The sequence below is a fragment of the Conger conger genome, chromosome 8 (assembly GCF_963514075.1).
Source record: "Conger conger chromosome 8, fConCon1.1, whole genome shotgun sequence".
NCBI lineage: Eukaryota > Metazoa > Chordata > Actinopteri > Anguilliformes > Congridae > Conger > Conger conger.
The window spans coordinates 44137508-44153836 of NC_083767.1; the positions used below are offsets into that span (position 1 = coordinate 44137508).

The window sequence follows — 16329 nt, forward strand, 5'->3', positions numbered from 1 at the left end:
TAAATTATAAAAACTGACAATAATAAGAAAACCCAGAGGAATAATGCAATGAACCCACTGTATGTTTTATTTCCCGCCATTTTACGATGATAAAAGTAGTACAATGTCCAATCACATTTGGAGGCCAGCGCCATTGCCACCTGGCCAGGCCAACACGTGTGCCCGCTGAAGCAAGTGCTACATAACAAAGAGCTGCTTAGCTTAGGCTAAAAACCGCAGTTCAAGGTTCTGTGGCCACTCCTCATGCACAGCACGGCCATTCACATTGCGAGTGCCCAGTCAACCAGAAGAGTCATCCTTATGTGTTAAGACAGACATTATCCTGTGCCTGAAGTCCTTCGGTAGTGCTATGATGAGTTGTGCCTTGCCCCGTGGCCATGGGACGCTTACGAGTAGCTGGTGAACAAACCGCTAGAATAGGAATTTTGTTGCAAATTCAAATCAAAAGACAAACAACATAGATTATCGGCAATATAAATATTAGGAAATCAACTTTCTGTTTGACTTGGGGAAAGGCCCGCTGAAGGGTTTGGGAGCTGTGTCCGAAGTGCAAAACAGACGGGCAAAATGTCGTCTTTGTAACACTGTTTTGTAACGTTGTCATGCTAAAAAAATTAAAAGACTACTGTGCTGTACATGATCATGGTTTCAGTAGCATTAGCCTACTATGAGCCGCATTTGAAAGCTCAGTTCTACAGGTGCAGTCACAGGCAATGTTTCCATTTCGGTTATGTCCATGCTCCTGCTCCTGTTCTGTTTGTACACATCCCAGGTATTCCCTTATTTAATTTTTTATTTGTATTTTTATTTTTTCGGATTCTGGACGTGGCGCGTGTCCAATTATAAAAAAAACTTTCCTGAGATTTTTTACTAGTTGTCCTGTGTGATTTGCAATTTCCACTTGTTTCCGCTGGGTGACGCTACTGCACTTAAATGTAAAAAAAAGATATAAGTTTAAAGTATAATAATAATAATAATAATAATAATAATAATAATAATAACTATTATTATTATTATTATTAGTATTATTATTATTATTATTAATCTACCTGTAAAAAAGAAATGTTAAAAGTTAAACGTATTGAATATCTTTTGTGATGATAGTGTTGATGAAGAATACTGATGGTGAAAAATAAAATAAAATAAATAATAATAATAATACTGATAATAATAATCTAAATATTGTTATTATGTTGCTGTTTTCGTTGTCGTTTTTGTTATATTTTATATTATATAAGTTAAAATGTTGGTTTTTTAAAATATTGACTTATTTGATTGAACTACGTTTATAACGATTACTTTTAAAAATGGCAACGTGTATCTACAGAAGCACTTTTAGAGAATTACTCCCTATGTAGTGCGTTACATCGGGTTCAAAATAATTACATTGGGCGAAATCGCGTTGTGAACTGAACGCGTCCAGTCTGGGTAGTCTTATCCAATTTAGACGGTGAGAGAAATGATGCTCTCCACGTTAGCCAGACAGCCAGGTTTTTATTAGTGAGGTTAACTGAAGACAAAATGAACAAAGAACAGTGATTATGTTTTGAAATACCTCGGGCATTGTAATTACAGCGTGTCAAGCCAGGGTTAATTCTCTCTCCCCGAGTTAAGTGATTTACTTGTCGGGCTGGCACTTAGCATCTCAGGGTGGGCGTGCCGTGGAAGTCTACTACCGTCGGGTCTTAAGTCAGTTGATCTAGCCAGTATTCTTCTCTGCTGTAGGATCCTCGCGCTATACTTGGTGATAGCATGCACTGCTCGTCTGCATCATATAACCATTGATGTCAAAATGATCATTACTTTCCTGCTGTGTTTGAGTCCTTTTGCAATGGGGCAACTGGGTCTTGATCCTGAAGATGACAAAGACCTCATAGACCTGGATTTAGGCATTGTGAGTTTTATTTTTCGCTTTGTATGCTATAGAATCGTTTGCATCTTGGTTAATATCCATTTTCACGTGCAGCATCGTTTTCTTTGTACTAGGCTCTACGGAGGGTTCCACGACAGGTGAAAGCTTTGCTGAATAAGGTAAATCTTAAATTTGACCCTATGCTTTTTGTACTAGAATGTCTGAGTTCAGGAGAGTAGGCTATATAATCTTTTCCTTTACACAATCTCTAGGAACCACTAGCAGACTGATTAAATTTGCTCATGTTGTTTGAAAATACAATATTAATCACTATTATTGGTAAACATTTTTGTATATTAGAAATGGTTTCTTGCAGCACTTCGTTTTACTTGGTTTGTCGAGCACGACATCTGTGCAACTTTTCAAAGGACATGGGCTGTGCCAGGCTGACTGTAATCTTCAGGAAGTGCTATCCTTTGTTTGGGAGGGGGCTCACTAAGCCCTGACGTTAGAAGTAGGCTGTAGAGCACAGAGCTGTGATGGCTGGATGAGTTATGACTAAGACTCCGGTAGGCTTTTATGCACTTTGTAGTTTTCAACAGCAGCAGCACCAAAATAACAAGGCTGTAATGCAGAGGACTCAATACCGAGAAATTAAAGGCTTATAATATGCAACTATATATCATAAACTGTGTTATATAAATTTTAACACAGTGGATTTGTGCATTGTGTATCATTCTATCATACTATGGGAATAATACATGCACCTGCTCATTCTGATATATTATATTCACGCATTTCCTTTAGCCTTACAAGTAACCAAATGAGGGCAACCAGCTAAGTAATACTCAGTAAAGGACATCATTACAGCCCCCATTGGCTTCTGAGGAGAGGCATATATGAGGTTTGTGTTTTGTGATGTTTCCACCTGACTTGCAGGAGGCCAAGCCACACATCCAGGACCTGTCTGTGAAGACCACCATCATCTCCCGCTACGCCTTCACAGCCGTGTCCTGCACCATGCTGAACAGACACTCTGCTGCCACAAAGGGGGTCTTCCAGGTCCTGATACCTCCAACTGCCTACGTGTCCAACTTCACCATGTAAGTACACCTGGATGAGTCCATCTCTCTCCAACTCCATCACGAATGGAACTGTGGGGATGACACCTGGCCAGCGTCTCCCACGTCATGGGGAGAGCACGGCCGTACAGTGTCTCCTAGATTATGTATGAACAACTGGACAGTCTCTCTAACTTTATAGCGCAATCACAACTGGAACAAATACACTTGGGCAGTGTGTTGAATCCCACAGCTAGGTATGTCTCCAAATTCACCATGTGAAGTACAGCTGGGAGGCTTCTGTTAGACAGTGCGCCTGACCTACATATAGGGGTGACATGGCAGTAAGAGCAGTCGTCTGGTAGTCGGAGGGTTGCCGGTTCGATCCCCTGCCCGGGCTGTGTCAAAGTGTCCCTGAGCAAGACACCTAACCCCTAGAAAATGCTCCTGACGAGCTGGTCAGTGCCTTGCATGGCAGCCAATCGCCGTTGGTGTGTGTGTGAGTGTGTGTATGAATGGGTGAATGAGAAGCATCAATTGTACAGTGCTTTGGATAAAGGCGCTATATAAATGCCAACCATTTACCATTTACATGCTGAGGTGTATGTACCAGTTATGGGAGTTAAATTGACTACGGTTTTAGAATAATACCTGTTTATTTTATTTATTATTTTCTTCTTCAGTTCACATTATTGCTATTCTGTGGATGCAGGCCGCAATGATTCAGGACTTCACAGCTGGATTTTTAATAGTGTTATTACAATCATATAATTTCAGTCATCCATTAGTTCCTTGTATTTCTGTGTGGGCCATGGAAAAGTTACCCTGTGGCCTCGCTCAACTCGCGTTCCTCAAAGGACCAAGAACAGCTGGTTTTCCACCCTGCCTTTACTTGGGAGTCAGGTGTGAAGTGCAGTTGTTGTCTGGGAGAAAAGAAAACCAGGGCTGGAGTTGGGTTTGAGTTCACGATCCCTGCTTTATTGAATTCTTGGTTGTGCAGGCTACCTAATATTTGTTGTGAATAACTATCTATATTTCTACCACAGGATCATTGCAGGGAGGGTCTACCCCAGTGAGGTCAAGCCAAAGGAGAAAAAGGTGAAGCAGGTGAAAGACGGCAATGGAAAATCCCAGAAAGATAAACAAGGTGGACAGAGGTGTGTAGCTGCATATCACAACATAAACTCTTTGAGCTGCATCACTAGACATCAGACAAACTAAACTCTGTTTGTTGTAAAATATATTGGTGTGTGATGAGAAAAAAAAAACTGAAGGTATAACAGGTGTTATAACTTCAACCAGCATAAAGTGTCTTTCTTTCAAACAGTGAGACAAATAGTATCAGTGGTTAGTATTGCGGTATTTTGGATTGATTGTTCTGTCATGGGAATCAGATTCTGCCAGGGAAAAACAACTTCATCAGTTTGATCAGTTTGAGGGCTGTCACTTTGACAAAATAAAAATAATTCAATTGTATTGTTTACAGGTGGACACCAGGGCAAGATAGCTGTTTATTTACTCTTGTAGAAAATGTGGAACTTGTTGAATTCATGGCAAGAAATTCACACTTCCAGTGCAATGTCACGTCACTGCTTTGAGGCCCACACCCTTGTTTTTTCCCTCCTAAGTGCGAGTGAGATGGAGACATTCCAGGTGTCCGTCAGCGTTCCAGGGAAGAACCGGGCGGTATTCCTGCTTACATATGAGGAGCTGCTCCAGAGGCGGCTGGGCAGGTACGAGCACGTGACCAGCCTGCGCCCCCTGCAGCTGGTTAGCAGGTTGTCGGTGGACGTGACCATTGTGGACGGTTCTGAGATCACACACCTGGAGGTCCTGCCCCTGCGGAATGGGAAGAGCAGCCCCGGGACTGGAGCTAAAACCCAAGGTATGAATGGTAAATGTTAACTGGACTGCATTTAAGTCGTGCTTTTATCCATGTTTACAATGGATGCCTCTCATTCAGCCATTCAGCCATTCACACACACACACACACACACACACACACACACACACACACACACAAACGGCTTCTAGCTGCCATGCAAGGCACCAACCAGATCATCGGGAGAAATTGGGGATTAGGTGTCTTGCTCAGGGACACTTGGACACACCCAGGGTGGGGAATTGAACCTCCAGCCCTTCCTTGTCTCGCCTCCTGGTACAACAGCCAGGAGTTGGAAGTGCCGAGGGTGGCCATGCGTTTCATTCTGAAACTGCTGCTTTTGTTCATTTGGGCCCCTGTATCCCTAAGGAAGTGTATATGTATTTCTGGGTTTAAACATTGTTTGATTCTCCTGCATGATAAACTATGATCCTGGTGTAATTTGGAATAGGGTGTGCTTTGGTCATGGTAGATGTAGCTTGGAGCTTTCCTGTTAGATTTTAACACAATCTAAATTCGCATCTATTGCCTCAGGCTGTGGGTTTCCTGGCTTACGCAAAGGCTAAATGCAGTCTGATTGGCAGTCGTTAAGGAGTCAGTTGTTCATTCCAAATGGAATTGACATTTCAGTCCCGGAAAAAAAACGATTTCATCAAGCCAGGAATGTGACCCTTACCCCGATACTGAGGGCAGTTCAAGTATATTTCCCCTCTTTTTCCCTACGCCCCCCCCCTCTACTCCCCCCTCTAGGCAGACCCACACTTCCCGTTACCACAACGATCAAACAGAACAAAACCTACTGCAAGATCACGTTCAACCCCAACATCGTCCAGCAGGCCAGGATAGCGACAAACGGCATTCTGGGAGACTTTGTTGTCCGATATGATGTGGAGAGAGAGCTTGGAATTGGTGATGTCCAGGTATGGCCTTAGAAGCAACTTAAATAAAATAAATATTTTTTTCAAGTAGTATTTTCACTTGCCTCAGGTAATTAAGTCTTATTGGTAATTAAGAGTTAAAGCAAATCTTTTCAGGGCATTGCCTATTGGAAATTGTATGTATGAACATATGTTTCTGCAGTATTGTAGCAGCATTATGATGTCATGCACCTCTGCACTTTCACTGCCAATCAGAGAGAAGCTCTGTGACCAGCCCTGATTGGGGCAGAGGTTGGCAGAATCAATCCATTAAAGGGACCATGCAGTGGAAAAACACATTAACTTAAAATGGTATATATGGCATATTCAGAATAGCTCTTATTCAGGTTAAGAGAACACTGTTCTCAGTATCCAAGTGTGTGGTTTCAGCAATTACTGATTTGATTTGAAACCAAGGCCTTCAACGGCCTTGAAAATGAAACCCCTGGATTCAAGAGTAGTCAACGACCCTACAAAAAACATATGGTTGTTTTCTTTTTAAAAAAAACGAATGTAAAAAAACAAGCAATTTTGACAGATACTCATCATTTCCCAATTTCTGTATTTTGAGTTCATGCTTTCTTTCTCTTTAGCTCTCAGAGATAAGCGGCACTGTGTGCTCTCAGGACCTCATTGTGTAACTGGAACAAACGTAGATCTCGCTCAGAGACCCACTCATTTCAGACACCAGGGGCTCATGAGAGCCCATAGGCCTGAGCAGTCCCACCCCTGATCCAGTTTCCAAAAATGTCACTACCAGCGCCAGAAATCCTGTGCGTGGGCAAACGCAGCTTGCTTCCGATGTCCCTGGGGTAGCGCACAAGTTGATTAAGCACGACAATTTTCATATTTTAATCATGATCCTGATACATTGGTGCATACCAGTGCAGAAGAGGGGAAGCCAAAGTGACCTCACTTCCCCGTTTTTGGGGTTAAGAGAAAAGTCCAGTTGTTCCTCCCTCTGTTCCAGGTGTTAAACGGACATTTTGTGCACTACTTCGCGCCGAAGGATCTGCCCGTGGTCCCAAAGAACGTTGTTTTTGTGATCGACACCAGTGCATCCATGGTAGGGACGAAAATCAGACAGGTAAGCCAACTCACAATGCCAATCTCGATAACAGGCAGCTTTGCTTTAGATTCTCATCTATCTTCTGTCATTGTCAGAAAAAATAGTTCATGCAAGTTTTTCCTCTGTGCACATTTGTTCTGGGGAGTAAAGAGAATGCACCAGATGGAAAAGAGAACTGAATCAATCGACCCGCCCACAGCCTTGTGTCCATAGCTCCCACGAGTCTGGACACCGTTTTTTTTCTTGGTCTTTGGCCCAATTGTCTCAGCCCATGTGTGTGGGGTTCTTGATGTAATCAAGACTGCCAATCACTGTGCATACAGTGGCCCTTTTATGCAGCGTAACATTCTTATGACATTGCTTCAATATGTACCCAGCATTTGTGCCCTTGCAGAGAAACCACTGTATCCCATTTAGACAAGGGGCCTGTGACCAGCCGGGTGATCCTCTCTGTCACTCAACTGGATGTACACTGCAGTCACACACTGACAGGGCCTGACTGACAGACATTGAGCAGTTAAATTGACAGATTGATTCACAGGCAGTGCCACTCACCAGCTTGCCATAAACTTTGCTGGTCTTCTAGGAAACCATTAACAGACTACATGTTGTTCTTCTAATCAGGGTATTTAGGAACAATTACATGAGAAAACCAGTCCCCCCCCTTCCCAGCTTCTTCAAAGGAAGACTTGCGGGAAATTTGGGATGACCAAACATCCCTCTCACCCACAAAGGTTATGCTGTGGTACCCGGTATGAGACAAAAGTGCTTTTATCTTCATCCATACTGGGGTGAGGGGGCACCTCATTTTAGGTCTCGGAACCCACGCACTGGATCATGGGAGCTGTCCTGATGTAGCCTGAGTTCTCGTGTCTAGAGGTTCAGTTGGCTGAAGGTTCAGTTGGCTAACCGGAACCAAGGTTTTCATTGGAGTATATTAATTAGAGCATAAACTGCATATACTTTACTTTCCACCCTGTCTAAAACATCTGTCTGTTTGGTTTCAGCCACACCCATATGGGGGCTTTGTTAGGACTGTGAATGTTTGTTAGGGAAGCCATGACAACAGCACTTTGGCCCAACATTTCGGAATGACGAAATGCATACACCCCAGATTTGGACTCAGCTGTTGAAGGCGATTCTACAGGCACTGTAAAATCAATCTGTTCAAAGCGAGGCCTCTCTTCCAGGAGAACTGCAGTTTGTTTACGTTCCTTCTTCCTTACGTAGACAAAGGAGGCCCTCTTCACCATCCTGAAGGACCTCAGGCCCAACGACCGCTTCAACTTCATCAGCTTCTCCAACCGGATCAAGGTGTGGCAGGTGGGCCAGCTGGTGTCGGTCACACCAAACAACATCAGAGATGCAAAGAAGTTTATCTACATGATCACGCCCACTGGAGGTGAACAATTGTGATTTCGCTGCCAGAATTTATTCCGGGTCATGAAATTCAATGGGATTTGTGATTCAAGCACAATAACAATAATATTACACTACTGCCATTTAGCAGAAGCTTTTATCCTGAGAAGCTTTTATCACAACTTTTTGCATTTTTACATAGTATCCATTTTCACAGCTGGATATGCTGGAACATAATTAAGCACCTCAGGGGTACAATAGCAGCGTCCCAGAAACCGTTTGGGGGAAAAATGACAAAACTAGGCAAAAACTGGATGGGATTTATGGAGACACATTACAGGTGATAAGTGCTCCTCAGGGTAAAAACAACACCTTCAGCTTATTAACTTATCTTAACTCTACTGCTTTCAGCACACTTGTCCCTGGTACATTAAAGTGCAAAACCAAAAGAACATTTAAGTGTTCTTGATTTCCTCTTGACATGTTCAGGTACATATGAAAGAGTAGAGGCTTAACTGGAGTATCCCTCTCTCTACTTTCCCATCTCTCCAGGGACGGACATAAACGGAGCCATCCAGAGCGGTTCCTCCTTGCTCAGTAATTACCTGTCCAGCACAGGTGACCACCACAACAGCGTGTCCCTCATCATCTTCCTCACGGACGGCCGCCCAACAGTGGGCGAGCGCAAATCCCCCAGCATCCTCAGCAACACCAAGTCGGCGGTGCAGGAGCAGTTCTGCATCTTCACCATCGGCATCGGCAACGACGTGGACTACCGCCTGCTGGAGCGGATGTCCCTGGAGAACTGCGGCATGATGCGACGCATCCGCGAGGACTCCGACGCCAGCGCCATGCTCAAGGGGTTCGTCCGCGCGCCTCCCCGCTCTGCGCTACATCGCTGTTCTTCATCGCATCGTCTGTTTGTCTACGCTGCGACGGCTAGCGTAAATCATCCGCTTTTATGGGCCTATAACCTGAACTCTCAGCTCCACAATGCGCCTCTGTTCGCTGCTCTGCACTCCGGTCTTGGCTACTGCTCCACACTGCTGCACCTACCATCCCCAGCGCTGGAATGTGTATTGGTGGAGGTGCTAATAAAAAATACCGTTGAAGTGTTATAGCTGGAGCTGAAAACCTTGATTATGGGAGGATTTTAAGTGGTTGTGAAATTCCTATCAGCGCTCAATCAGAAGACAAACACATTAATAAGATAGGCAGGGTGGTCTGGAAGGATTCAGTGGTGGTTTAAGTGAGGTTAATGAGTTGCAGCTTTTAACGGTTGACAACAAGCAGGGTCATGGCTGAGATACTGGGTTATCCCAAAACTATAACAGCATTCACCATGGAAGCTGTCGAGGACCCGGCCCTAGGCCCGCCTCATGAGAGATTGACAGAAGATGGGTTAGGCAGGAATGCATTGTTAACCCCTCGCACACGCCAAAGCCAGCTCATCTAAACTTAAGTGAAGATTTTTGAGAAGTCAATGTATGTTCTAACATGGCTGCTCCTGGCATTCATGCAATTGATACCACCAGTGGGTGCAACTACAGTAATTTATTACTTCCGTTCTGTAATCTGCCATTCCAGGTATTTGCTTGGGTGTCAGGTCAGTAATCAGTATGCAGTCTAGCCTTTTGTGACAGGCTGTAATGGCTTCAGCATGGTCACCCTTGTCTCTGTCTCCCTGCAGTTTTTACGATGAGATCGGCACGCCTCTCCTGTCTGATATCCGGGTGGGCTACACCGAAGACTCCGTGCAGTACGTGACGCAGAACCTCTTCACCAACTACTTCAACGGCTCCGAGATCGTCATCGCCGGCAAGCTGACCAACCAGAGCGCCGAGACGCTGCACGTGCAGGTGACGGCGAGCAACAGCGACAAGAGCATCGTCCTGGAGACGGACGTGGCGCTGCAGGAGAGGGAGCGCGAGACGCAGCGGCAGGTGGAGGCGGCCAACGCCGGGTCGGTGGGCGACGACTACGCCGAGCGCGTCTGGGGCTTCCTGAGCGTCAATGACGGACTAAAGTCACGCCTGCGTAGCCACAACAGCCAGGAGAGGGAGGAGTTCACCAAGCAGGTCACCAACCTGTCTCTGACCTACAACCTGCTCACGCCCCTCACCACCATGGTCCTGGAGACGCCCGACGCCCTGCTGAATGAGACCGTGCCGAATGCCAGCGCCGCCACCGCTGAACCGCCTGAGGACGAGGGCCAAGATAAACCGCAGAGCCTGCACAGGAACACCCAGCAACCAGGTGAGGAGTCTACTGTTACCCTGGCAACCAGGTAAGGCAGTGGTAACCAACCCTGTTCCTGGAGATCTACCGTCCTGTCACAGTAATTAGCAGCTCTAGCTGTTGAATGAGGTGTGCATAGTTAGGGTTGAAGTGAAAACCTTCAGAGTGGTAGCTCTCCAGGAACTACTAGGGTTGGTTACCCCCCCTCTAGGCCCATCCCTTCCTTTTCCACTTTCTCCCCCCTTACAGACTCTGATGTTTCTCAACTCCTGCTCTGCCACCACCCTACAACCTGTGCCCTTGACCCTATCCCCTCTTCTCTTCTCCACACCTGACATTCTCCCATTTGTCACCTCCCTTGTCAACTCCTCCCTGTCTTCCGGCTGTTTTCCGGCATCCTCCAAGAGGGCCCACATCACTCCGCTGCTAAAAAAGCCTACTCTGGATCCCTCCATCATCCTGAACTACCGCCCGGTATCTCTTCTTCCATTCCTTTCTAAAACCATAGAACGAGCTGCTTCTACTCAACTTTCTTCTTTCTTTTCTAACAACAACCTGCTAGACCCCCATCAGTCTGGCTTCAGATCGGGCCACTCGACAGAGACTGCGCTCCTCTCCGTCAGTGAGTCACTCCATGCCGCACGAGCAGCCTCCCTCTCCTCTGTCCTCATTCTCCTAGATCTCTCTGCTGCCTTCGACACTGTGGATCACTCCATCCTCCTGTCTGCCCTGTCAGCAACGGGCATCTGTGGCACAGCCCTGGACTGGATTGAGTCCTACCTCTCTGGTCGCTCCTTCCAGGTTGCCTGGGCTGGTTCGGTATCGACACCTCGGCCCCTCGCCACAGGAGTTCCCCAGGGTTCAGTCCTAGGCCCGCTTCTTTTTTCTCTTTACACTCGCTCCCTTGGCCCTGTGATCACTGCACATGGGCTATCCTACCACTGCTACGCGGACGATACCCAACTCTTCATCTCGTTCCCGCCGTCTGATACGCAGGTTTCAGCCCGTATCTCTGCTTGCCTGAGGGACATCCAGAGCTGGATGGACAACCACCATCTAAAGCTCAACCCAGGCAAGACTGAAATGATATTCATCCCTGCTAAAACCTCTCCCCATCTGGATCTCTCCATTTCCCTCGGGGATACCGCACTCACGCCGTCACCCAGTGCAAGGAACCTCGGTGTGGTGATGGACAGCAGACTGTCCCTCTCCGAGAACATTGTGGCGGTGACCCGGTCATGCAGGTCCTTCCTATACAACATACGGAGAATCCGCCCCTTTCTCACCCCCTACTCGACCCAGCTCCTGGTCCAAGAGATGGTTCTGTCCCGCCTGGACTACTGCAATTCCCTCTTGGCTGGCCTCCCAGCGTCTGCCATCAGACCCCTCCAACTCATCCAGAATGCAGCAGCTCGCCTGGTCTTCAACCTTCCCAAATACTCACATGTCACCCCCCTGCTTACTTCCCTCCACTGGCTGCCTGTCATGGCTCGCATCAAATTCAAAACATTGGTGCTAGCCTTCCAAGCAGTTAAAGGGTCTTCCCCAGCTTATCTACAAAAAATCATCAGACCCTACACCCCTGCCAGACCTCTTCGTTCAGCCTCCACAGGCCGCTTGGCACCTCCCCCTCTCCGAACCTCCACATCACGCTCACGACTACTGTCTGTTCTGGCTCCACGGTGGTGGAACGAACTCCCCATTGAGGTCAGAACTGTAGAATCTCTCCCCACCTTCAAACGCAAGCTGAAGACACACCTCTTCAAGCAGCACCTCTCCCCACCCCTCCCTACCCCCCTGTGAACCTTAATTGTTGTCTCTGTGACTTGCTTTGTGTATCGGTATTCTTAGTTGGCTAGGTAAGCAGTGTTTGGATAGTTAACTTTGGTCACTTTTGCTCTGTTTGTTTGTTTCTTTGTTCTCATCTTTGCTGTACAGGTAGCAATTGAAATTGTACTTCCCTCTAGGGTCTTTCAGCGAACTTATCCCTGGTTATGGGTATGCACTTTGTTGTACGTCGCTCTGGATAAGAGCGTCTACCAAATGCCAATAATGTAATGTAATGGTTACCATTGATAACGGTTCTACCATTTCCTCACCTGACCAGCAGGTGAGATTTTATCAGTAACCCACAGTAGTACACAAACAACAAATGAGAGCTGCGTACTCTTAACTTACACGTATTTAACAATGGTTGTGCTTGGGTAGCTTTCAGTTCTACTCTATTCTCGTGCATGTAGTCACTAATGTTATGTGATTGTTGCTCTCCTTATGGTGAATAATTATTTGACCGGTGAATCAATTGATCTTAATGTAGGAAATATTTTTCAGTTATGCTGATTTGTACCTAGAACTTTTTGAGGGATTGAGTATTTTCTTCAACATTTTTATTTTCTCAACAGGTAAGGCTGTGAGGAAACCAGTGAAGAAAGCCATCACCATCTCTAAAACATCAGGTACTTTCTACTCCATTATGTTGTTTATTTTTCTCCCATTTAATACTCACAGAGTTGTGAATGTGTAGCACAGACAGTGAGAACAGCTGTAGCTCTCATTATCTGTGGCTGTCCTCTTATCTGACTCCATCGTAGACCTGAAAGAGAGCGGCTTCGCCATTTTCCTATCCTGCGCTTTGAGAAGCCTTGTAATTTAGAAATGTTGCAGACAGCAATTATCCAGGCCTGTTAAAATGATACCGTTCTTGCTCACGTACACAGGCGCAGCCTTGTTGTTTACGGGGTCTAATTGAAGAACCTGGCCAAAGCCTGGGAGCTTTTAAAACCCATAGTTTCACAACACTCAGTACCACTTCAATAAATAAGAGAGAGACGGCAAGACGTGTGAGGGGAAACAGACCCCTCTCTCTCAGAGGAGAGTCTCCACTGGAGACCATCACTTAGACATGACATGGTTTCTCCTGTGAACCTGCGAGACTAATTGATCTGAGAGGAAGTAATTACCTGTTATTTGGCCTCTGTCCTAATTACAACCCACCTCGACTGGGATTCTAGTTCACAGCCATGTTCAGTGTGCTCTGAGTTGGCAATGTAAAAAAAACCCCAATTTGTTTCCTTTAAAATCCTGTTTTCACTGTGAGAGAAATAATTTATCATGAATCTTTCATAATGTCGGAGCATTTTTCCCTGCAATCAATTATGTGTTCCCCTAGATCTAAATGTCATATATGGGGAAAATGAGATGTGAAGTGTCTGAAAATGAAGAAAAGTTATTTGGACGTATGAACATTTATTTAGTTGTTCATACATCCAAGCAGCACTGTAAGAGTCAATCACTTTTGAAAAAATGAATATGGATAAATACTGGCCAAATTTAACCTGACTAGATTGAATGTTTCAGGGTACACCCAAATGTTTGTTAATATCGATTTGTTATGTGTCTCCAGCTGACGGAGACCCTCACTTTGTGGTGGAGTTCCCCCTCAGCAAGCTGACCGTCTGCTTCAACATCAACGGCGAGCCGGGACAGGTCCTCAGACTAGTGTCTGACCACAAGCACTCAGGTCAGCATGAGCATTAAAAAAGCTCACCATGGTTCCAATCAGCAATTGTGCAGTGTTTATGACAGGAGTTTTTTTGCACAAAGAAATAACATTAACAAGTGGTGCGCAGTGAAGGAAATACCTGACATCTACATAGTTAATAAAGCGGTCAAATAGATAATTATTTACTCTTTTCCTTTTGTAAATCTTTTTGTGTCTATGCTTCACTATGATTATGATGATGACCGTGTTGCTGCTGTTGTTGTTATTATTATTAGGATTAGGATTAGTAGTAGTAGCAGTAGTATGTTGAAATGTTGGATTGGTTTAGGAACGTTTAAGTAGCCTTACAGGGAAGCTCCACTGAATCCCGGTGTGTTGGTTTTTCGGTTCACAGGGGTAACGGTGAACGGGAAGCTGATCGGGGCCCCGGCGCCGGCTAACAGCCGCAAGCAGCAGCGCACCTACTTCAGCAGCATCATCGTGGTGGTGGAGCGGCCACGGCGAGCCTACATCGAGATCACCCCACGCAAGGTCATCCTCGACGGCAAGGACCGGCTGGTGCTGCCCTGTGACACCACGGTCGCCGTGGAGAGTGATGGACTGGGCGTGGCCATCGTCGGACGGTCCAACGTCACTGTCACTGTCCAGGGGACCATCGGGTTCGTCGTCTTGGTCCACCAGTACAAGAACCCGGCGCCGTATCAGCGCGACCATTTGGGCTTCTACATCTCCAACAGCAAGGGCCTGTCCAAGGACTCCCACGGGCTGCTGGGTAGGTACAGCTGCAGCAGTGTCAACCAGCCCTGCTCCTGGAGATATAACGTTGCATATGTTTTCACTCCAAACCTAACAAAACACACCTCATTCAAAAGCTTGAGCAGGGCTGCCCAACCCTGTTCTTGGAGATATACCATCCTGTAGGTTTTCACTCCAACCCTAACAAAGCACACCTCATTCAACAGGTAGAGATCTTGTTGAGCTGCTAATTAGTAGAATCAGGTGTACCAAATTGGGGTTGAAAATGAAAACCAACAGGATGGTAGATCTCTAGGAACAGGGTTGGTTACCACTGAGCTACAGGGTCACAGGATGGTAGAGGATTGGAGGGTGTATGCAGTGCTCATGTACTAGTAAAAAACAAAAAAAATAAAACATTATGAATAGGCCTCTTAATATGGTGTGGCACGAAAAAGCCAATACTTAATCTGCACTGCATTAGTAAAACTCAGTTGAGCCAAGGATCCAATATAGTGGAACACTTAAACATAGTGAGGCCATTAACCCCAACTCTGCCCCTTTTTTATTGGAATTCCACAGATGGAGAATAGGTCAAACCCTCTCTTCTCCCTAGTAGAGCGGTATTAATTTCCCATGCTTGTCTTTCAGGCCAATTCTTGTATCAGGAGATTGGACTCACAGAGCTGCCCAGCAATGCCACGGTGGATCAGGTCCCCAAAAATATCTCAGACCCCTTGGCCCTGTCCACCATCCCCATCTCAACCCCCAGTCGTGCTCTGAAGATCAAGGACCGCACAGTAGCTGTGGTGAAGAAGACCAGGAAAATCTACAGTGGGACGCAAACAGTAAACTGCTGGTTTGTTAAGAACAATGCTGCCAAGCTCATTGACGGTCAGTACGAGGACTATGTTGTGTCACACCTTTTTGACACAGGGGATGGACCCCATGGGACCAATTAACATGTAAACTGACTCCTGTCCTTCAGTGACTACAACCCAACCCCCCCACCCCCATCTCTCAGGAACCCCTGGAGGACACACAAGTCTGTGGACTAAATATGTATCACACACACTTAAGTATATTTTTTATGTTTTTATATAATAAGAAGAATCTGAAGTTTTGTTGTTATTCATACATGAGATTTTTCAATCAAGGATGACTCTTTACTAGAGAATTTTACAGCCCAGAGTGCTATGAACTGGACACGTGTTATGCAAACTGCTCATTCATGCCATTCACCGGCAATGCACACTTGCGCACCCTCACAGAACATCTGGCTCTGATGACCCCATTCTCTACCCACAATGCCTTGCTCTTCCCATCAGGTCAGGCCAACCCCATCCACAGGGGAATCCTGCAGCTGTGCTCAGCTATGGCCCAGATAATGTTGGGAAAATATTAGGTTTACAAAACTGTTCCTCTTAAAATAAGCCTCCCATTTTGTTTGTTTTATGAGGATACATCAAGACCTTTAAACAAATTCTGATTTTATTATAATTTGCAGTGAATGTATTTGTGACTGTGTACCTGCAGTATGTATGATGTTTTTAACGTCCATCACTGTGCAAGGACGAGCTCAAATCTACACATGTATATAAATATACCGTTTAGTGCCATTAAGGGAATACCGAATATAGCATCTATTAAGAGTCTTCTACATCAGCTTTTTGTAATTAACTATAATAAAAATACGAGGAAAATGGATATTTTC

General features: G+C 45.6%; 1 protein-coding gene across 2 annotated transcripts; it reads left to right on the forward strand.

Annotated features, from left to right (window-relative positions):
• Positions 1–711: 711 nt before the first annotated feature.
• Positions 712–16322, forward strand: itih5 (inter-alpha-trypsin inhibitor heavy chain 5). 2 transcript variants are annotated; one of them, XM_061252998.1, is made up of 14 exons: positions 712–772; positions 1987–2031; positions 2792–2955; positions 3960–4070; positions 4542–4798; positions 5546–5715; positions 6683–6799; positions 8012–8183; positions 8693–9002; positions 9831–10396; positions 12781–12834; positions 13782–13898; positions 14275–14652; positions 15267–16322. In XM_061252998.1, the coding sequence occupies exons 1-14, from the start codon at positions 731–733 to the stop codon at positions 15575–15577; spliced, it is 2814 nt and encodes a 937-aa protein (XP_061108982.1). In that variant the 5' UTR covers positions 712–730; the 3' UTR covers positions 15578–16322. The 2 variants fall into 2 exon arrangements, with proteins under 2 accessions (XP_061108982.1, XP_061108981.1); XM_061252997.1 differs by lacking the exon at positions 712–772 and adding an exon at positions 1718–1894.
• Positions 16323–16329: the final 7 nt, after the last annotated feature.